The 21,076-nt window shown below is 51.1% G+C and overlaps 7 protein-coding genes across 7 annotated transcripts; 5 read left to right on the top strand and 2 right to left on the bottom strand.

Annotated features, from left to right (window-relative positions):
* Positions 1-15: 15 nt before the first annotated feature.
* Positions 16-501, top strand: ALT_0482 (nucleoside 2-deoxyribosyltransferase domain-containing protein; the record flags this gene model as incomplete). The annotated part of the gene is made up of 1 exon (XM_033554967.2): positions 16-501. One exon carries the CDS (start codon positions 16-18, stop codon positions 499-501), a length of 486 nt encoding a protein of 161 aa, XP_033410858.2.
* Positions 502-3,095: 2,594 nt separating this feature from the next.
* On the bottom strand, positions 3,096-4,554 carry ALT_0481 (uncharacterized protein; the record flags this gene model as incomplete). The annotated part of the gene is made up of 2 exons (XM_033554968.2): positions 3,096-4,453; positions 4,503-4,554. 2 exons carry the CDS (start codon positions 4,552-4,554, stop codon positions 3,096-3,098), a joined length of 1,410 nt encoding a protein of 469 aa, XP_033410859.2.
* Positions 4,555-5,417: 863 nt separating this feature from the next.
* Positions 5,418-7,558, bottom strand: ALT_0480 (Zn(II)2Cys6 transcription factor; the record flags this gene model as incomplete). The annotated part of the gene is made up of 3 exons (XM_033554969.2): positions 5,418-6,902; positions 6,962-7,279; positions 7,328-7,558. 3 exons carry the CDS (start codon positions 7,556-7,558, stop codon positions 5,418-5,420), a joined length of 2,034 nt encoding a protein of 677 aa, XP_033410860.2.
* A 406-nt stretch (positions 7,559-7,964) lies between these two features.
* ALT_0479 (putative MFS monocarboxylate transporter) lies at positions 7,965-9,361 on the top strand (the record flags this gene model as incomplete). The annotated part of the gene is made up of 3 exons (XM_089598985.1): positions 7,965-8,146; positions 8,205-8,310; positions 8,399-9,361. The coding sequence occupies 3 exons, from the start codon at positions 7,965-7,967 to the stop codon at positions 9,359-9,361; spliced, it is 1,251 nt and encodes a 416-aa protein (XP_089456649.1).
* Positions 9,362-12,317: 2,956 nt separating this feature from the next.
* ALT_0478 (uncharacterized protein) lies at positions 12,318-12,723 on the top strand (the record flags this gene model as incomplete). The annotated part of the gene is made up of 2 exons (XM_089598984.1): positions 12,318-12,403; positions 12,462-12,723. 2 exons carry the CDS (start codon positions 12,318-12,320, stop codon positions 12,721-12,723), a joined length of 348 nt encoding a protein of 115 aa, XP_089456648.1.
* An 825-nt stretch (positions 12,724-13,548) lies between these two features.
* On the top strand, positions 13,549-14,673 carry ALT_0477 (putative NAD binding Rossmann fold oxidoreductase; the record flags this gene model as incomplete). The annotated part of the gene is made up of 2 exons (XM_033554971.1): positions 13,549-13,875; positions 13,933-14,673. The coding sequence occupies 2 exons, from the start codon at positions 13,549-13,551 to the stop codon at positions 14,671-14,673; spliced, it is 1,068 nt and encodes a 355-aa protein (XP_033410862.1).
* A 1,078-nt stretch (positions 14,674-15,751) lies between these two features.
* On the top strand, positions 15,752-20,822 carry ALT_0476 (uncharacterized protein C16H5.12c; the record flags this gene model as incomplete). Its single annotated transcript, XM_089598983.1, has 5 exons — positions 15,752-16,031; positions 16,082-17,721; positions 18,558-18,717; positions 18,797-18,908; positions 18,986-20,822. 5 exons carry the CDS (start codon positions 15,752-15,754, stop codon positions 20,820-20,822), a joined length of 4,029 nt encoding a protein of 1,342 aa, XP_089456647.1.
* Between the last annotated feature and the right edge of the window lie 254 nt (positions 20,823-21,076).

The following is a 21,076-nucleotide window of genomic DNA, read 5'->3' as shown; positions in this document are numbered from 1 at the left end:
ATTTCGTCCTTTAGGATGGCTCTGCCCAAGAGCCAGGTCATCTACGCGCCATCAGATGAAGCTTCCCGGGGCGTAAAGTCCATATTCCTGGCCGGCACCACCAACAAAGTCGATACGAGCGATTGGCGTCAGACCCTATCGACGTCCCTCTCTGATTTGCCAGTCACTATATACAATCCTTACCGCAGTGATTGGGACAGCTCGTGGCGCGAGGACATCGATTTCCCTCCTTTCCGCGAGCAGGTGGAGTGGGAGCTCGACAAGCAGGACAAGGCCGATATTGTCCTTATTTACTTCCATCCTGCTACCCAGGCGCCGGTCAGTTTGCTAGAGCTGGGCATCTGTGCGCGGATTCCGGGGAAGGCTATTGTTGTCTGTCCTGAGGGATACTGGAAGAGGGGGAATGTGCAGATTGTGTGCGAGAAATACGGAATTGAAATGGTGGACAATGTCGGTGCGTTGAGAGACGCCATTGTGAAGAGGTTGCCTGTTCGTTCGTGACTGTTGTCTTTTCAAGATATAGTAAATTCTTAGGCCGTTCCAAGGAATCTGATTTAGAGCTGCAGTGGCCGTATATGGCTTCAGAGAGGTTAAGGCGAGATGTTGAACTTTGCTTCTCCGCTGATCTCACCACCTTCAAACCATTTATGTGCCAATGCCTGGGTGGCGGATATTCTCCTTTCTGGTTCAAATTTGTCACGGCGCGAATAAATTATCTGAAATCGTCGCCAATCCCCTTCCACAGGGCGAATGGTCTGGCCGGGTTTTCTTTATAAAACCCGTCCCGAATCACCTCGAAAACGCGAACCAGGAACTATCGCCAAGATGTGTCAAAAACCCGTTCAGTCCATCTTCATTCGCAAAGTAGGAGATCTGGCGCTCAAGTACAATGGCTAAGGGATCCGCGCCCTCGTCCAACTCCTCTTTTGGCTGACAGCAAAGATGACCGGTTTATGCAGCACGAAAAATGCACTGTATGATAAGTGAATAACCCTCTTAGAAGCCAGTGCTCACTGGGTAGGAACTTACAACTAGAGCAAAGGAGAAAATATCAGACGGCTTATTCACAGGTCCTTGGGCATGGGCTTCAGGACTCCTCCACATCCACTTTCCTGTCTATTTTTCAATCATATTACATCCTGGAGGGATATAAGCGGCGTCTTCAAGATCACCGAGCTATACTCTCTCAATTGTGATGCCATCATGGTGATCCTTCCAGTCGACGAAAACATTGTCCGCCTCAATGTCTACCCAGAAACAGTCGCCGCGCACCCCTCCGCGAAAGATGTGACCTACCTGTATGGATAATATCCTGCTCATGAGGTTCTGGTTGCGAGGTGTAGAAGATGATCTGCAAAGTATTCATACTCAAACATTGATTTCCCCGGGATGATGTCTTGGGCAAGACGAACATGGCTGGCGCTGCCGCCGCGTAGTCTATTGTTCATGCTTCGGAGATCTTCAAAAATTATAGGATGGATATACTTCAATATGAATCTTTGGTCACCAGCCCTGACGAAGTAGTATGTAATCAAGAGAAGGAGCGATCAAGTGAACTCACGTGGCAAGGCAAGCCCACCGTGGGGGCCGTGTCTCTTCGTGAGATACCCGTTGGATTTTATTGTTACGATCAGACTGGCCAATGTAATCGTCGGTGTCCAGGGCGGTTGATATAGCGCGTTTTAGTAAAATCCGGTTGCACCTGGAGAGCTTTGGGGATGCCAGATTTAAACATGACTGGTTTCCCCAAGAGCGAGCAGCCAGAAAAGATAGGGAGTTTAATGACAGCATTCAGACATTCAGCAAAACCTTGTAGGTAAGATAATCACTTTTGTTGGTAACTTGACACGGAAGTATCCTAACAACGCCGCTAAGGGATGGGACTTTCGAGAGTTGCACTGATGGTGGAGGGTGGAAACCCGCAGTGGGTTCGGTTAGCGTCCTATGATTTACAGTCTATGTATATGATTCCAATATCAGATAAGGACGTCTAGTAGTTGCGTAGTTGCAAAGAAATAAATATGTTTGTGATGGGTTGGCATGAAAGGGGTGCGGATATATATATGTACAGCCAACCTCCAATAACCACCGCAATTAGCACCCATTCAACCCCCAGATACTAAAATACCTCACACAACCTGCGGTGATAGAAGTCTGGAGACATCCAGCTGCGTAAGCTTGGACACAGGCCCCAAAATCATGAATAATAATATATTTTGTTAGCATTGCGAGGTAAGACTGTCCAGCCAACATCTCGGGCTGTTCACTAATCTCCCTTCCAATAGAGCGATTACTAATGATACAAGAACGCAGAATGGAGCACTGCAGCCAAAAGGTACATAGTAAACTAAAGGCTTTGTAACATAGCTACATTTGTACCTGTTAGTAATTAGGGACAAGCTGGGCTAATCCTCAGTGGTGATTAGCATAGCCCGGTGCTCTGCGGATATTGACAGAGTAGAGGATTTGGTGAAACTTGTATCTCCTTATTCTCGAGAAGATAGTCGGTTCAAAAACGACAGACATTCCGGCCAACAGTCAAGGGATCTACTGCTCCGAGGCGGGGGAGACCACATTTCTCGATATCGAAGGAGATTGCAAAGGAGAAGGCTCTTGGTGTCTTTGAAACGGATGAGGTGAGGAGTCTGTCGTTGCAAGAGGGAGCAGAGGCAATCGGATTCGACGAGGCGGTGGTAGAGTTGGCTTTTGCATCCAAGTGAGACTCATCCTTGCTATTATCCCGACAATACATGTTACGACAATACATGCTAATGTCTATATGCAGTGCTCGCGCCAAGTCGGACCGTGCTCGGGAACTGTTTGTTTGGACGCCCCAGAGGACGGCTGAGAACTTCAAAAGGAGTATTTTTGATGAGTCCAAGGCCCTTTACTAGGGAAAATGATGCTCTAGACCAATGGTCCTGCATTATTTGCTCGATCACCAGTCAGCATAGATCGCACTGCTGCGTAGCTTAATTACAGTATTAAACCAGGGACCCCTCTCAAGCGTGCGGCTTTTAATGGTTCTTTGTGATTTAGCTATAGCCTTGCCGTAACCAACAGTTTGCTGCATTCTGCATGCGCCTGTGCACGCATCACCGGCCATGGCCATTGCTAGTAGCCTCCGGGGTGGGAGCAGCCAGCCCCGACTGAGGTACTGCAGATTCAGATGCATCTCGAGCAATACTCGCCTCAGCCACTCCGGTAGGTTGTGACGCAAGCCCACCAATCAGCGGAACCAAGCTGACCGGCGGAATGTACCACGAGCGATGGCACTCCGTCCACCGGGGATCAATCTGGGTCATCACGTCCGGGATCTCCATCCAGGGGAGGTAATCGTTGCGGATCATGCTGCAGACGTCTCCGCCCTTGATACACTGGGATCCACCGTGGTACTGGTCCCATGGAATCAGCGGCAGGGAATAGTTCCCAACGACATGCGGCTGGAACTCGGCAAAGTTGAACGGGTAGGCTGTGCCGATTCTTGGATATTTCGCATTGATGTGGTTACGGTAGGATGTCACGGCTTCTGGGTTGACGGAAATAATCACGTCCTCGTAATCGCCGCCGCAGGAGCCACCTGGGTGTGCGCGGTTGTTGCTCCGGGCGTATATGTTGGTGAAGGATACATAGATACTTGGGGATATGAAGGTATGGCCGTTCACAACTGCAGTGTTGGGGCCGTTTCCAGTTGGGGTGGCAGGCACGGTGGTTCCATTCTGATTACAGAGATCACCGCCGGTAGTGGTCACCGGCCAGTAGAAGAGGGTTGCTGTATCTGGCAGATAATGGCAGTTGGTGCAGGGGTCCTGCTCTGTGTAGTTCCTTTTTGTCGTGGGGCATTGTGTTGGGCGGATGGGGCTGTTTGTGTCTCCTGGAATTTCCGTTGTTACTGACTCATGGTAGACGGAGCGAAGACTGCTGTAGGTCTGCCAGATGGGAATGCAATCCTGCGTATTCAGCTTACAGGTGGGAACAGGGGAGGGCGACCGGTACAGCAGAGTGGTGTCAGACTCGGTCAACATCGATGTACTGCAAGGGCCTGTGCCGGGCCAGTAGTCGGTGATATACTCTAGAGGGCCAATAGCACGGGTGATTCCATCGCAGAGTGTGGTGACGGGGCCAGTGTGTGGGTCTCCCGGGCCCTCACGCCGGACATCTGTGTTGCACGCCCCGGTGCTGGTGGGAGAAATCCAATATGAGGTCGAAGTGGAAGTTGCTCCAAGTGAGGCAAGCCCATCTGCTCGGCCATTGTATTCGACCCATTGGGCATTGCAGATGACAGCAGATGCCCCAGCGCCTGTGGTCGGGCCGTAGAAGTAGTCTGTTGAGGTTGGCCAAAACACCGTGGTGTTACATGTGCTTAGCCACTGGCTGCTCACAGACGAGGTGGCGCATGCGTCAGTAGGAGCTGTGGGAGTAGGCGTCGGGCTTGTATCATCTCTTGGTATAACTGCAATTGTCTATTAATGACTGCAGTGATGAATGATGGAGGAGCATACCTGGTTTCGCGAACGCCAGACCAAGGAGGAGAAAGGTTGCACTAAGCAGCATTTTGTGTCTGATAGACTGAAATTAAAGTAAGTATAAAGTGTAAGAGAGGGAACCCAATCCTGAGGCGTCGCCATTGGTGAATTTATACCTTTCCAAGAGGACTGTATAAACGTCAATCTCCTGATCATGACTGATTTGGCAGACTAAAATCTGAGCTCAGCCAGCCTTTCATCAGTCGCAGTTAAAGACACACTAGTCACAAAGTTCCACCAACACCAAATGATTTTGATGTTTGCTAGCTGCACGAACCATGCAATTGTTTGCTGCAATACGACCCTCCTGCCGGTGATACCCGCACGGACAGTGACCCGAGAGCCAGCCGATGTGAGACAAGAAAATGCAAAGGCATGGGAGTGGAGAGTTCTTATTTTGCCAATGCTTGGCTGAGGGTCTCAGTGGATGGCTAACGAGGGGCAATTGGCGAATACGACTACGCTGGTTTTGACTGGCAGGGTTTCTGATGAAAGAAATGGATATGCTGTAGCTGGTTAGCTGCATCGCAAGGCCCTTATTTGGTGGACCAAATCATTCCTTCCTGTTCCACCTATTCTGCAATGGCTACTGCGGCTCATTCAATTCTAGTAGGAGAAGCCCTAAGAGGAGATGTTAAGACATCTTTCTACTCCAAGGTAAAATACTTCAAGTATTCCTTCAACAAGATTAGTCAGACTCTAAGGCCAGGGAAGGGCTGCACATACACCAAGATCCATCCCGCGAGGCGGATATCGTACGTTATCTGACTTAGGGTCAGCAATTAGCCGTGCGAAAACGGCATGAGTTCAGAACTAGGCACTGAGGAATCTAGACAACGGACATAACTTACCCAAGTGGCTTGTCACACCGACTCTATCCTGCGTACCGTCTCAGTGGACCCCAGCACTAGCTGCATCGATGGCGCTTTCGACATCAGCACGGTTCAAGGCCGGTATACTATCGGGACCTGTCTCCTTTAAAGCTGAAACAACGCGATCAATCATTACAAACGCGTGCGAATGGCAAATATTTCTGTTTTTCTCTAGTTGCCAGATGTCTCTGCACGAGCGCAGTGCATCCAGCAATGTGGTGCGCGCGGGCATGCCACCGTACCCGCTGCTCGGCGGCGGATCAAGCGGCGTGTCCGCTCGAAGCAGGTACCCCGATAGCGTGAGGGCCGCAACGAGGAAGTCTGGCCAGAAGAGGCGGGCGAAAGACCGGCTGACCGGGGAGTTGTCCGCGGGAGCTTCCCAGAGGTCCCGTTGGTGGACAAGGATCGCGAGGGCGCAGTCTAAGGATGTCCAGTACGAGAGAGGATACCGGAGTGGAGCACGTTCATCGTGGGCAAAAGGACGGTGGACGGACAGGAGGAGCCGGCGGAATAGAATGTCGAGCATGATGGCTTGCCGGGCTTCGCCAGTCGTCGGGTGGGATTTTCGTAGTGTTTCTGATGCATGGACCAGCAAGTGTCTGGTCTCCGCTGTGTAGTGCATAATAGCCTCGTACGTTTCTGATCGAGTCGGGCCGTGGCTCAGGTCCAATAATTGAGATGCGAGTGGGACGGCGCGTCTGAAAAGGCCATGAAAGGTCTCTGTCTCCTCCTCCAGATTCAGCCGTGGGAGAGCTCTGTCAGGACAGCCGTTGATGCTGGGAGGAGATGCGCAAGTGTAATCTCGCGGCCGGAGCAGGATTGGCATTCCCGTCAGAACCGACTGACGGAGGTTGAGGTACATGATCGACGTCCAGAGAACGTTGAGCGTCTGTCGCTCAGCCTTTCCCAGCCTCGGGTCATCCACTTGTGCGGAGTGCAGACCCATGCTCATGGCAATGCGCAATATCAATCCCGTTAGACACCACGAAGTATCCATCGCGGAGCAAGACATTTGCACCATCTGCTTCGCAACGACCATGAGGCATAGAGTTCGAATGATGTCGAGATTCGGGTGTGCAACAAACGAAGTGCGATGGAGGAATCCCTGCGATACTTCTAAGAACTCGGTTCGAGGTACGCTTAAGAGTAAGTCAGTCGAACCACAAGCGACGGTACGATGGGCTTCTTGGCCGAGGTAGAAAATGACAAAAAGTAGGGCAAGCCAGCCATCTTCAGCTTCCATCGGGTGGTCCCAAAAGAGCAGCAATTGTTGCTGGAATGCTGGGAGGTCCAGGAAATGGTGCGTCTTTTCAACAACGTCGATATACATGGAAATCAATTTCTCTCCAACCACTCGAGTCGGCATGCGCTCTAGCAGTACGCTTTTCGATTCCACTTTTTTCAGTCCCCACGGAAGATCCGACAATATATCGGGTCGATTGGAATGACTCGTATGGCTGTGAGGAGCAAGTCCGGAACCATGTGCTGATAGAGAGTTTTCAACCTGATGAGCCGTCAGCAATGTTCGCTTGATCTCGTTTAAGGCTTAATTACAGGACATACCTCCCTGACTAGCGTTATCCAGTGGGTGTCTGTCCGGAACCGGCCACTCCACGCGGCAAAGCGAGCGGCAGCACTCGAGTTGTCCGCAAAAGAATCTCCGTCAGAATCATGGTGAATCCCGCTTGACCGGCCATATGCACAGACTGCTTTTGCCTTTGTGCACCTGTGACATGGCTGCTGCCGATCACATCGGACTTTCAATCGACGACAACGGATACAAGACACGGGATTGCGATTGCGCTTGTGAGATGTTAATTGGTGGTAGCTTAATGGGGAGTGAAAGGACCCATTTTCGTTGGATACGGTGCTGCCGGTGAGCTGTGCAGCTGTGAGTGGAGAGCAGCCGAGACATCGGGCCAAACGTACCTCATCCCTGTTCCGCAGAGAATCATCCAGATCCTCCCTCAGAATACTAGTATCACCATTTGTAGATGCTCTATCGCTCTCATTGCTTCCAGTGTGGCGTACCACGCAACTTGCACCGGCCTTGATGCAACGGCGGCATGCCGGTTTCGCCTTGTCACAGCCAACTTTCAACGTCCGACATCGTTGACAAGCGCGCACCTCACGTCGACGGGTGGAGGTACCAGTGGCCATCCTGCTTATCTAGTTGAAAATTCAGCTTCATTGATGAAAATTGTGTTCATAGGACATAGTAGGAAGAGGGGCGAGAGATCTTGATGATTTCATCCACAGCGAATCAAAGGCAGATTCTGGTCGGCCGACCACCCCGACGCTTAACTCCGATCTCAATACGAACACTCACTCATCCACACAATTCCTTCGATACAGAGCAGGAAAAGGGGAAATTGATGGTTTTCTGTGATCAACGGAGTTTGGGTCGGATTTGATCGGCCGATGACCATACGGAAGTCGTGGAGAGTATATAATGAATAGCCATCCATCCTCTGTCATGTCCGCATCTACAATCTCCTCCAAAAGCAACTCTTTCCTCTTGTTTTTCAATATAGATCCCTGAAAACCCTCTACGTGCATTGTCCAGATGGCCACCCAAGCAAATCTCTCGCCTTCAACCGGCACGGTTGATGCTGAACCGAAGTCGGAGGTGGACACCACTCCAGCCGTAAAGCCTTCGTTTCCAGAAGGAGGAGTAAGAGCATGGTCCGTTGTGTTCGGCTCAAGCATCGCTTTAGGATGTGCCTTTGGATATCTATCTGCTTTTGGGTACGTCAACGTCTAAATTAAGAATGCTTGGGCGGAAGGACTAAACAGACCGGTTCAGCATCTATGAGACATACTACAGTGAACACCAGTTGGCTGAGAAAACGGCTTCAGAGATTGCATGGATTGGTTCGATCCAGATCTTCCTCCAGTTCGTTACCAGTCTGGTCTCAGGGAGTCTGTTTGATCTGCACGGGGCAAAGGCAAGACACCCTCCCCAACCCCACAGACAGGCCCGACTAACACACAGCGTAGATACTGTTGATACCAGGATCGATCTCTTTCGTCTTCTCCATCATGATGACCAGCCTGTGCCAACAGTATTACCAGGTCATTCTCGCTCAAGGGATTCTCGGGGGCTTAAGTACCGGCTTCATCTTCACGCCCTCCCTTGCGGCCATCGGCCACTATTTCCAGAAGAAACGGGGCCTTGCTATGGGGATCTGTGCCGCCGGTTCTTCCCTGGGTGGTCTTCTGTTCCCCATCGCCTTGAAACACGCTCTCTATAGCCAGCGACTAGGTTTCGGGTGGGGTGTCCGCGTGGTCGGTTTCGTGGTTCTGGGCCTTTTAGCTATCGCCTGCGCCCTAGTCAGAGAGAGGCTGCCACAACGCAAGGGCCAGCTGTTCCTCCCTCGCGCATTTCTGCAACCGTCGTACTCATTCCTAGTGGCCGCCGTCTTTTTCAGTTTCTGGGGGATGTGGGTGCCGTATTTCTTCATTGTCTCGTTCGCAATCCAGAAGATACACATGGGCGGGGATCTAGCGTTCTACACGCTGTCGATCGTCAACGCCGGCTCGCTGCTCGGGAGAATCATTCCAGGATTCCTGGCCGATCGGTTCGGACGGCTGAATATGCTGGTCTGCGTGTACGCCGCCAACAGTATCATGCTCCTCACCTGGATCCGCATTACCACAGCTGCCGGCCTTATCGCCTGGGCAGCGGTTTTTGGCTTTGTCTCCGGCGCGATCATCTCCCTGTACCCAGTGTCTATAGCACAGCTGGCGCCCCGGCCGCAGGAGATTGGAACGTACATGGGACAGGCAAGCGCGATTGTCTCCGTCGCTGGGCTGACGGGGACGCCAATTGCGGGGGCGCTTATTCGAAGCTATGGGTACGAGGCGGCGGCGTTGTTTGCGGGCTTGTCGATGGTTGTGTGTACTTGCCTGGCTGGTGTCGCGAGAGGGTCTTATGCAGGAAACCTGCTCTCCAAGGTTTAATGCCGCCCTTGCTCTGCAGAGAGAACAATGTACAGTGGGAATTGGGAGGCAAACGGTTCAGGTGGTACGTCAGACAACACGAAATGAACAGGCCTGAACAGGGGCATATATACATCATAAAGAGAACTGAAGAGGAGATAGCAGAACTACGTAAAAAGAATAGGAGTTATCAAGACTGGTCAATTTTTATGTCCAGTATAGAAAATGGCCTTTTTTCCGTCTCTATAAAGATATAATGTTTTTCCGTAAGCTTCTTCACATCTGCTTGAGTTTCGGTAGGTCAACCATAATTTGGCACGGAGCCCGCCTTCCCATTCGCACTCATTATCTTTTCGGAGGGGAACGAGGTTATGGGTCACAGAGCGGATACTGATCACATACGAACATATGGGTGGTTGTCAGACGTCACGTAGTTGTCATGATCGAAGCCGAATCGAGCTTCTGGACTCATCCTGACGGTGTTCGTCTGCGGATATGGCATATAGGATGGTATACACGGAGAGATCGCCCGAGTTCCGTGCCAGTTGGCAGGCTTGAATGATGCAGTTGAGGTTGCCAATGCCAATGCTTGCTGCTTTCAGTGAGTAGTCGCTACGAGAAAGGAAAGTAAATGATGTTTGTGGCATTATCCCAACAATAGAGGCTAACCCTATTGGACTTTTCTGCACTAATGGTTCTCAAGCAGCCCTTTGTTCACGGCTAGGTAAATGTACTACATCATAGTTCTGGAGAAGAGTCCACAGAAGACCCTGAATGGCAGGAGCAGTGCTCCAGTTAGTGCTCCCTAGTTGAGTACCATGCTCCGGACTATGAGGAGGATCCCGCATATGTCGCAGCAGCTTAGACAAGATCCTATTTAAACGATTCGGAGTGATGCACTAATTTGCGCTGATGCATCTACTGTCTTCAAGTCTCAGCATTCGCATCCCGAATAGCTATTTTATGGAACATGTACACTTTTTATCCAACCCAGTTGGAGTTGGAGACGATCCATTGCCTCCCTGAATCGGTCGGTCTCAATCTACCGGGGCTTTGCGTTCCTCATACATCTGCGAACGCAATGGACATACCTCAATACCCTTTGCAAAATAGCGCAGGAAATACCTCTGGCTCCATATTTCTCTTTCCAGACGACATTGAATATGGATATTCTAATAATCCATTCCAATTCCCAACATTGAAAGATCTGCAACTCGCATATGGCCCTGACCTTACGGGAGCACAGCATATCCAGGGCGCAAGCTCCAACCCCAAGGCCAACGAGTATATCACCAATGGCGAGTCGTCTGGCCAATATATCCACACCAAGAGGGACTCCAACGTGAGATCGTCTGCCGAGACTGCAAGCTGTGATAATGCGATATTGCAAAAGGATGCAGCTCATGACAAATGTATTACCAAGCGGTGAGCTAGATCCTATCTTTCCATTATCACCCTTGTTCTAGCTAAGTTATTAAGCGTTGGGCGGGCAAGTCATGCGGCACTGCTGCGGTGTAGATGGGAAGGGTGCGAATATACTGGCACCTTTGGCCGAGAGAGCGACCTATTACGGCACCTGAAGGCGGTCCATATCTGCAAGGACTCCTACTGCTGTCCGGTTGACGGTTGCCAGAAGGTGTCTAACAGATGTGACAATTCGAAGGAACATATCCGCAGAGACCATCAAAAAAGTTATGGTCATAGTTGATAGGAATGGGCGGATTGGTCTTATCGCATGCGGACCTCTGGTGGTGGCACTTAATCCTTACAATAAGCAGCTAGTAGGAAGAAAATGTATACAGAACCACACATGACAAAGTCATACAGTAAATGCCAGAAATTCTACAGATACTACCTTGTCTTAGCAATTCTAAACGAGGTTTCAAACTAAGCTTGGATGATAGACTAGGAGAAGACTGTTAAGGTAGCAGCAAACAGTATTCCCGGTCCATATTTTCATACTATAAGTGGATATGCGTCTCAATTGACCCAATAAGGAGCCTGACTAAATCCTGAATCTCAATTTATCCCCTGGACAGCCAGCTTCAACAGGCTCAAATTACTTCCTGGGTATTGGAAAAGTAGGATCACGCCTTGTGCCCCGGAGACCAGCTTGACAGTGTGGTTGCGCCCTGGAGGTAATCCGGCCCGTGGCCATGCTACCCTGTGGAGGTGAGGAGAGACTCAATTAGATTTAATTCACTGAGCCTAGTGGTATCACTGTTAAATTCACTCATAGTTTGAATCATTGGGTTGTGTGATCTGCTAACAGAGGGAATTCCGCAATGCTCACCGCACTATATAAGGGCCTTCCAGTCACACTAACTCCGACCTTCCTCAAGATTCATCTGACCATCATTTCACCAGAGTTCTCTCTAAGTTTGTTACTTCTCTAGCACGCAATACCCAATATAAACCCCAGAGCCCGTTAGTTCAACATTCTATAATCCTTACAAGAGGTAGACTAGCATATGATGCAGGCTGTCCAGTTGCGGCGGTCAACAACAGCAATCAACTGAGGATGTATACCCAGGATCCAAGCAGCGGGATTCGCGAGAGTGCATATGCAAATGGATGATACTCTGGCAGGATAATTGCCAACTGCAAGTCGGGCTCTCCCCTCGCTGCTACATCCATGGCACTTGACAGTGTGAGATGCTTGCCATTCAGTTGCATAACAAATCTAATGTCTTTAATAGATCCGCGTGTACTCTATCTCCAACAACAACACCCTGTCAGAGGCAGCCCACGACACTACCTCTGGCTGGTAAACGGGTGCATTGAACAACAACGACTTCCATGTCGCAGCCAACAGCACCGTGGGAGCCGCGTACCTTGCGGAGACCCTGCTCTCCGAGTCTATGCTCAGTCGCCCGATAATTCAATCCAAGAATACGGATGGGACGATAAGCATTACCAAGGCAGCGCAAGAGCTCCCTCAATGACGTTGTTCTCTCTATCTAGAAAATTCAAAAGAATGGCAGGTCTCTCTAACCTGGGCGCGGCACTCCCTAGAACAGCCATAGCCGTTACATTTTTCTCGCAGCCTAACCAGGCTATAAGGTTGGTGCATCCAATTCTAGCTGCATGCTTTTGCAAGTCTGCTGATAAAGTCGCCCAGAGTATATTTCCAGGACCCTCAAAACGATCTGATTGAGATGGCCCACGATTCCGATTCGGGCGGGAAACCTGGCAGCTTTTCGATCCCCAACGCCAGCCCTGGAACCACTCTCGCCGTTACCACTACAAAAGTCGACAGCATTCATGTTTACTACGGTGTTTCTGGCAATAGTATCCTGGAGAAAGTCCATGATCTTAACTCAGGTTGGTATGACGGCGCCTTCTCCCAGTCCGGCATGCCTGGGAGCCAGGTTGCCGCATAAATTGGGGCACTGGCAGCGCGTTTAATATCCGCGTGTACTTCTAGCAGCCACAATCCGTGCCTGGGTGTCGTAGTATCAGTATGTGAATGGCAACTGGACGGCTGGACAGATACCTATTCCGCCTGCATAAGCATGGATCGACCAAAGTATATGCAAAGTTTTAGTTATTCACAGAATGTTGCCTGTGCGTTATGTCATTTAGTTTCCTTTCAATGCAATTGTTTTTATATTCCGTTTCCCAAGGGACGAACGGACGTGGAGAATACACAGCTCAGGTGCTGGGCAAGCCGAGCCCAGAAAGGGAGTACTACCTAAGCATTAGACTTAGGGACCCGGCCTGTGGGACCCGGCAAGGTATGGTTGGGTTGGGTGTGGGCCTAGCCTAAGAGTGAAGGAAGCTCCATGCCCTAACCCGACCTTGTCATCATTGTTATTTTTCTTCCAAAAGGCAAGTCTTTCCGTCCGCAAAGGGAAACTCTCTCCACCTTCTGCTCCACCTTTGCTCTCCTGCAGAACTTCGACATTATCAATCACCAACGTGAATATGCGACCAGTAAAATGACTCTTTTCATGTCATTCCACCTACCTACGGAGATACTTGCCTGGACTCAAATTACCCCTCACAATCAGTCTGCGATGGAATCGAGACGATGGAGTCCTCAGTTGTTGTCTGTCTATAAAGCTGTTCGAATACCTTGATGAATCGACTCCTTTGTCATGAGCAAAGCTTTGGAGACGTCTTTTCCGTCAACAATATAGAAGCTACCTAGTGATTATCTTTGTCGCTCAAATTTATTGTTCAATTTTTGAAGACCGACCACCAGAATGGCAGTACAAAAGCTTAAGATTGGCATGGCTGGCCTAGGCCGAGTGGGCAAGCTCCATGCGATCAACTTCTTGCACCGCACTCCCCGTGCTGAATTGGTGGCAGCATTTTCGCCTGACCCGGCAGAGATCGCCTGGGGAAGACAGAACCTCGAGCCGTACGGTGTCAGTCTTTATGACAATTACGATAAGATGCTTGAGCACCCAGGACTGATGGCCGTTGCTATCGGTACTGCAACCCCTGTCCATGCGGAAGAAACAATCAAAGCTATCGATCGCGACTTGCATGTCCTCTGTGAGAAACCGTTGTCTACTGATGTTGAAGTGGTAAGGTCTACATCCCCTGAACACCGTACCATATACTGACTGGAATCTTGACTTCAGTGCAAATCTGTCGTAAACAAGGCGAGAACCAAGCCACATCTCAAGGTCATGTGCGGCTTCTCTCGACGATTTGACGAGTCTTACCGTGACGTATACGACAAGATCAACCAAGGCCTCATTGGAAGACCTTCAGTCCTCCGGAGCCAGACCTGTGATAAGTACGATCCTTCCGGATTTTATGTCGCATACTCTGCGTGGTCGGGAGGTGTCTTCGTGGACATGTCCGTGCACGACATCGACCTTACTCTTTGGTTCTTCGGTGATGACGTGGTCCCCAAGACTATCTCTGCATACGGCATAACTGCTGTGCAGCCGGAGCTGAAGAAGTTCAACGACTATGACAATGCTGTTGGAATTGTTGAATTCCACAACGGCAAGATTGCATACTACTATTGCTCTCGCATGATGGCGCATGGCCAAGAAGACACCACAGAAGTCATCGGCACCGAGGGCAAGTTGTCTGTCAACAGCAACCCCCAGCGTAACCTGGTGAACTTCTACCATCCGGGAGGTGTGACTCGTGAGGCGCCCTCGAATTTCATAGGTCGCTTCGGACCTGCGTTCGTGACGGAGGCCAATGAATTTACCGCCGCATGCCTGGATAACACGCCACTCCCGATGAAGCTGAGCAACGCCGTCAAAGCTGTTGAGATTGGTGCATACCTCCAAGAGGCTCTGGTTACAGGCAAGCAGATACACTTTGATGAGATTGGGAGGCGCGTGGAGAGAGCCCAGATTTGATTGTCCTCGGACTGAGAACATCTAGTTGATTGCAATTTGATCTTAATAAGGCTTGAGTTTGTTTGCCAATTGTGATCCATCATCAAACACTTGTCTATAATTGGCTCTTCCCAGTCATAGCTTCCTCCGCTCGAATACCTTGTCAAACTCCTCCTCAGTATCGAATCTATACCACCGCATCTGTCTTGCTAGATTGCTCCACTGGTGCGGGGCCATGAGAGAACGCCAACTCGATGTTTGAAACTCTTTAGTTTAATCGCTCTGAGGATACGAACCCGAATAGATGTCAATATTTCGAGGATTGTGACTTTGAGATAGCGCTGTCTTTGCTTGAGGTACAGCAGCTTGAAGTTGGCCGGCGTATGACTGTTCTACTTGGAATGGCTCGGGATTAGTCCAATCAATGTACTCTCTATTAGACTTAGAAATACTCCTAAATGATGATCAGAATTGACTGTTTGGGTATCTATGGCTGGTAAACTAGAAAGGACAGCCACATGCGTCTATCGATATTGGTTTTCTCCGGTGGCTTTCCCCGCATTATCCATCCCCAGTCCCCACCAGTGCGCTCGTGATATCTGATCTTCCATCTCTCTTTTGTTGCCCACCTTGTTATCAAATTGGGCCAGCCTTCATTATTCAAAGTATTCGTATTGTATACATTCTGGTAGGAGTGGATCAGCGAGCCGATGACCCTGTAAGTTGCGTGGTGCCGAACAACAGACGGCCTACTCCAATGACGAAATCAATGGTAGAAAGATCGGCATTCCTGCATTGAGGGATACGCAATTTCATTAGCAAGCCGATTGTATCCACAGCTGCCTTGACGTGCTGAATTCTTATACCAATATATTCTACAACTCCCTCTCGTGCTTGCAATACTCCAAAACTGAAAACTCCACAGCAAGCCATCATCTACGGAATGCGTCTCTATCATGGTATTACACCTTGGCTCTTCACTTCACTGTGTACCCTTGTGTCTCCGCTCTATACAGGCCAACGGGGACGCATCATTCACCAGCCGGCTCTGCCTCCCTCATACCCACTGGCAGTAAGAAATCCATATCTTTCAGCATGGATGCCCAGCGACCGGGTCCAGACGTTACCATTTGCCGAGCCCCAGTTCTGGACCGGCCAGGACCTTGGCTGGTCCATCATGGTGCGTGTTGATGGTCAGACGTATAGTTTAATGGGCGTGAAGGAGCCCGGGGAAGGCGTCCAGCCGGCTGTTGTGCATACCGCGGAATATACGGCGACTCATTCGGTGTTTACTGCCAGTGCTGGGACGGTTATGGTCACGCTTGATTTCTTTTCGCCGGTGTCGCCTTCGAATTATCTGCGGCAGTCGCTTCCTTTCAGTGGGTGTGTGTTGTGCGATTGTTGACGAAGAGCTAATGGCTTGTCATAGGTTATCTGACAGTGTCCGTTTCTGGAACTTCAGCGAATAGCGTGCAGGTATTTTCGAGTATTGATGGGAGATGGACGGGTGTGTCTGAAGGGGCTGTCTGCGAGTTTGATGATGCAGGATCTACGGCGATGTTTTCTTTGAAGGTCGAGGATGCTACGCTGTACGCTGAGAGTAGTGATATGGCTACGTGGGGAGAGACTATATTTGCATCGCGACCAACGGCTTCCTCAATGCTTTCCTTTGCATCAGGAAATGGAGACCGAGTGAGGTCACAGTTCGTCAAAACCGGCGGACTGGCTGCAGGCGGCCAGCAATGCAAGTCTGAGGACGTCGTGGCACTCTCTCATGAGCTTGGGGTTGTGACTGGTGACCAGAAAGTCACTTTTGCCGTTGGATATGTGCGGGAAAAGGCAATCAACTACCTTGGAAAGGCATACACGGGTTATTATAGAGCAAAGTATCCTGATACATACGAAGCGGTCACATACTTTTTGGATGACTATTCAGATGCCCTCAGTGAGTCCCTCATACTCGACCAGAAATTGTCTACCACGGCAAAATCAGTCGCAGGACAAAAATACGCGGACATCGTCGCGCTGTCAACCAGGCAAGCGTACGGCGGAATCGATCTGACAATCCCAAATGATACTCTCGATACCAGCGAAGTCTTAGCCTTCATCAAGGAACTCTCCAGCGATGGCAATGTGAACACAGTGGATGTCATCATGCCTGCCTTTCCCATATACTGGGTTATGGACCCCGACTATATCCGACTACTGTTAGAGCCGATGATGAAGTATCTCGCAGCAGGACGCTGGCACAGGCCGTATGTGATCCACGATATGGGCAGCCATTATCCCAACGCCGTCGGGCATGATGACCAGCAAGCGGAACCTATGCCCATCGAGGAGTGCGGCAACCTCATGGTTCTTACCCTGGCCTATGTGCGCGCGACTGGAGATGAGGCATGGGCAACCCAGTATTTCGACATCCTCAAAGGATATGCCGACTATCTGGTCGAAAATGGCATCGACATCGCTGAGCAGCTGTCCTCAAACGACGCTGCTGGTCCGCTGGCGAATGAAACCAACCTCGCCATCAAAGCAGCGGTTGGTCTCAAGGCATTTGGAGAATTAACAGGATTGACCCAATATTCCAACATTGCTGACTCACGAGCCGACCTACTCTTCGTCCAAGGACTGGGGACAGATGAGCAAAAGACTCATTTCGTGCTGCAGTACCCCGACAAGCCATCCTCCTGGAAGACGCCTTATAACCTCTACCCAGATGTGTTGCTAAGCCTTGGCACTTTCGCAAAGGAAGTTCACCAGATGAGCAGTACATTCTTCAGGTCAGTAAGAGGTGAATACGGCGTCCCTCTAGACAGCCGGCAAGACTGGGCCAAGTCGGACTGGAACATGTGGCTAGCAGGCACACTTGACGACAGCACCCGCAGCGAATTTATCGATGACCTGTGGGCGTTCATGACCAATGGCCAGCATAATTGGCCATTCTCAGATAGATATATCACGACCTCAGCGAAAGGTAACACGCCTGGTGTTCCAGTGCTGTGTCGAGCGCGGCCAACAGTGGGTGGGCATTTTGCCGTGCTGGCACTAGAGGGTCCCAGATCCCTTCAGGTCAGGCTACCAGAGCTGGAGGGAAGCTCCCGACTGAGAGAGCAACACAGCCAGCAGGTTCTGGGGAAAGAAAGGCAAGAGCTGTGATATTCAGCTGAACAGGGGTTGGACGATGTGTGCTCCTAACATGGAGATGCGGCCATCTATTAGGCAGCGCCAGATAACTTTCATCTAGTTCTCTTTTCACTCTGCTTTTCTTTCTTGAAAATGCACCCAAACCAGCTTGAAACCACTGCAGTGAATGGATTGAGCCGCAGGAAAGGAGGTAGAATAGCTGAATAGGACACCCAGCCACCAGAATAGAAACACAGAGAGAAAGAAACAAACCACTTGTCTCCATCACCCTGTTTAAACTCCTGAAGAGACTTAGATCAATAATCCGTGCAGTAGCAGCGTAACACTGTCCTTATATGTGGACCAACTGCTGAGTCCCTTGCGGCAGCGCTGGCCCCTGCGGTGGCCGCTTACATAAGCTGGTGACGGCGGGCTTTCTTTTCGGGGCGAAACCAACGAGCAACAGGAACAGACTCAACTTGCCCAACTCCAGCATCCCTAAACTAACTACCGGCCTGCTTTTTTTCTCTTCCTCCTCCTTCATCTCCGCTTCCTTCTTGTCGAGCATCGTTGATCCTTTTCTTCGTACTTTCATTTGATTCCCACTCATGGCTTCTGTAAGTTGTCCCGACCTCCCCACGTCGTGCTTCTCTCTCCCCGTCTTGCTTTCCCTGTGTAGCTTACCCAGCTCTCCGCTGCGAGTGCTACGCGTTCAGTAGAGCGCTCGCATGCAATCGCTGTCAGGATCTGAAGCTAACAAGTTTGTCCTACTGTTTTTCTAGCCCCGTCCTCCTCACAACTTTGCTCCCCAAGGCTATTCTCTACCGAACGGTGCTGCAGCTGCCGCTGGTCCTGTGCCTGGCGCCGCCCCTCTTCTTCCCAACAATGGCCGGGTGATTCAAAACGGCCCCGTCAGAGTGTTGTGTATCGCAGATGTCAGAGGTAGGTCGCATGAAGGAGCTACTGCTTCGGTTGCAGACAACATCGCTGAAGATCGAGCACTGACGTAGATCTTGCGCAGGAAATCTGAAATCTTTGAATGAGCTGGCCAAGCAGGCCCGTGCTGACCATATCATTCACACTGGTGACTTTGGCTTCTACGATGATACGTCCCTTGAGCGGATTGCAGACAAGTGAGTTGGACTGCGTTTTGTTCGGGACTTCTTCGACGTCAGGCATAATCCTAACTTGTTACGAAAACGCGCTACAGGACTCTCAAGCATGTGGCACAATACTCTCCCTTGCTGCCCGAAAGTGTGAAGCGCACGATCGCCCAGACTCCCCCTCAGCAGTCTATTAAGCAGCGATTCACCCCCGATCAACTCCCCCTTTCCGAACTTCCAATGCTGCTCGACAAGCGGCTCACACTCGATGTTCCCGTATACACCGTTTGGGGTGCGTGTGAGGATGTCCGGGTGCTGGAGAAATTCCGCTCGGGGGAATACAAGGTCAACAATCTGCACATCATTGACGAGGCTAACTCGCGGTTGCTTGATATCGGCGGTGTGAAGCTTCGTTTGCTTGGACTGGGAGGTGCGGTTGTCATGCACAAGCTGTTTGACAATGGCGAGGGCAAGACCACAATTGCTGGTGGCCAAGGCACCATGTGGACAACTCTGCTTCAAATGGGTGAGCTGATCGATACAGCCAACCGCGTATACGACCCGTCGGAGACCCGCATTTTTGTCACTCACGCCTCGCCCGCTCGAGAGGGCATGCTGAACCAGCTGTCTGTGACCCTCAAGGCCGACTTTTCCATTTCAGCTGGTCTTCACTTCCGCTATGGTTCTTCCTACAACGAGTTCTCCGTCAATCCCTCTCTGGACCACTACCGTGGTAAACTTGCCGCCTCCAAGGCTTCTTTCAATGATGTTTGGGAGACCGTTCGCGGTGAGGTGGAAGCCGCTATCTCCTCCAACGAAGCTCAGAAGACTCTCTTGGACAACGCTCTCGACGTTGTTCAGAGAATGCCTACTGTCGCCAATGGTGGAAATCCATTCGGTGGCCCCACTGCCCCGGGCAACGCCGCCGGGCAAGTTGATGAGAGCGCCTTCAAGAACATGTGGAACTTCAACCTTGCAGACGCCGCATTTGGCTTCCTCGTCCTTGAGATCGAGGGTGGTCGCATTGCGACGGAGATGCGCGCTCAGGGCTTCAACTTTGCTCACCGTACTGGAAAGCCTCAGGTTGCTGCCGGCCAGGCAGTGGCTAGTGGTCTTCCAGCTTCTCCAGCCACCACCGCCCGTATCCCTAGTGCTACTCCTCCCCAGTTCGGTCAAGCCCCTCCTGCTCCCGCTCGGGCTGCGGCGCCCGCCCAGCAGCAAACTCAGTCAAAGGGTCCTGCTGCGGGTCCCACTCGCGCATCCCCCGTCCCTGTCATTCCTAAGCCTGCCACTCCACAGCCCTCTGCTGGCGCTGCACCTCAACCTGGTGCTGCTTCGCCGGACAAGGCGGCTACCGTCGACTCTAACGGCACTGCCCAGCCAGAGAAGCCCTCGGAATCTCCTTTGCCCAGAGGAGAGAAAAAGCAGAGCAACGGACTGTTTGTCTCGAATGTCGATAACGAACAGGCGGTTCGCGATTTGTTCCCCGAGGAGGATAAGGCGAAGATTCTCAAGGTCGAAAAGTGGGGCAAGTACAACCATGTTGTGACCTTCGCGACTGTCGAGGAAGCCAAGGCCGCGCTTGATCGCCAGCCAGCCGAACACAAGAAGCCCAGCGCCCCGGGCCAACCTCGCAAGCCTAATCTGAAGTTCTTCGAGGACCGCGGCTCCCACCGTGGTAATGCAGGCACCTGGCAAGCTAGCAACAGAGGCACCAACACATCCCAGCGCGGATACCAGAGCGGCGGTGCTAGTGACAGCGAGGGAGGCCGAGGACGTGGTGGTTTCAGCGGACGCGGACGGGGCCGTGGCACCGACCGCGGTGGACGTGGTGGAAGAGGTGGCCGTGGCGGCTTCAACAAGGGAGGCGCCTCGGACTCTCCTGCGGCCTCGACATCGACACCCTCCGGTGACAAGCCCGCTCCCTCTGGCGGAGAGTCCTGAGCGATGTGTCATTTTCTCCTTTGCGTGTTCTTCTGTGTTATTTCCTTGCCACCTTCCAATTTCCCCGGCACGCTGTGTTCAATTAGTCTCTCATGGTTGTTAATTTCTTCTCTTGTGATATTTGCAAAGCCTTTAACTTCTTCCTTCTCCTTTCAGCTTCTTTTCTTCTTCGCTTATTTCTTCGTTTCTGAGCGAGATGCACATGGACATTTTTCTTACACTCTAGTAGAAGACCTTATCATCGGTCCCCTTCG

The sequence above is a fragment of the Aspergillus lentulus genome, assembly GCF_001445615.1.
Source record: "Aspergillus lentulus DNA, contig: Alt01, strain: IFM 54703, whole genome shotgun sequence".
Classification (NCBI taxonomy): Eukaryota; Fungi; Ascomycota; class Eurotiomycetes; order Eurotiales; family Aspergillaceae; genus Aspergillus; species Aspergillus lentulus.
The sequence above is the reverse complement of the archived record's forward strand: the minus strand, read 5'-3'. Positions and strand labels throughout refer to the sequence as shown.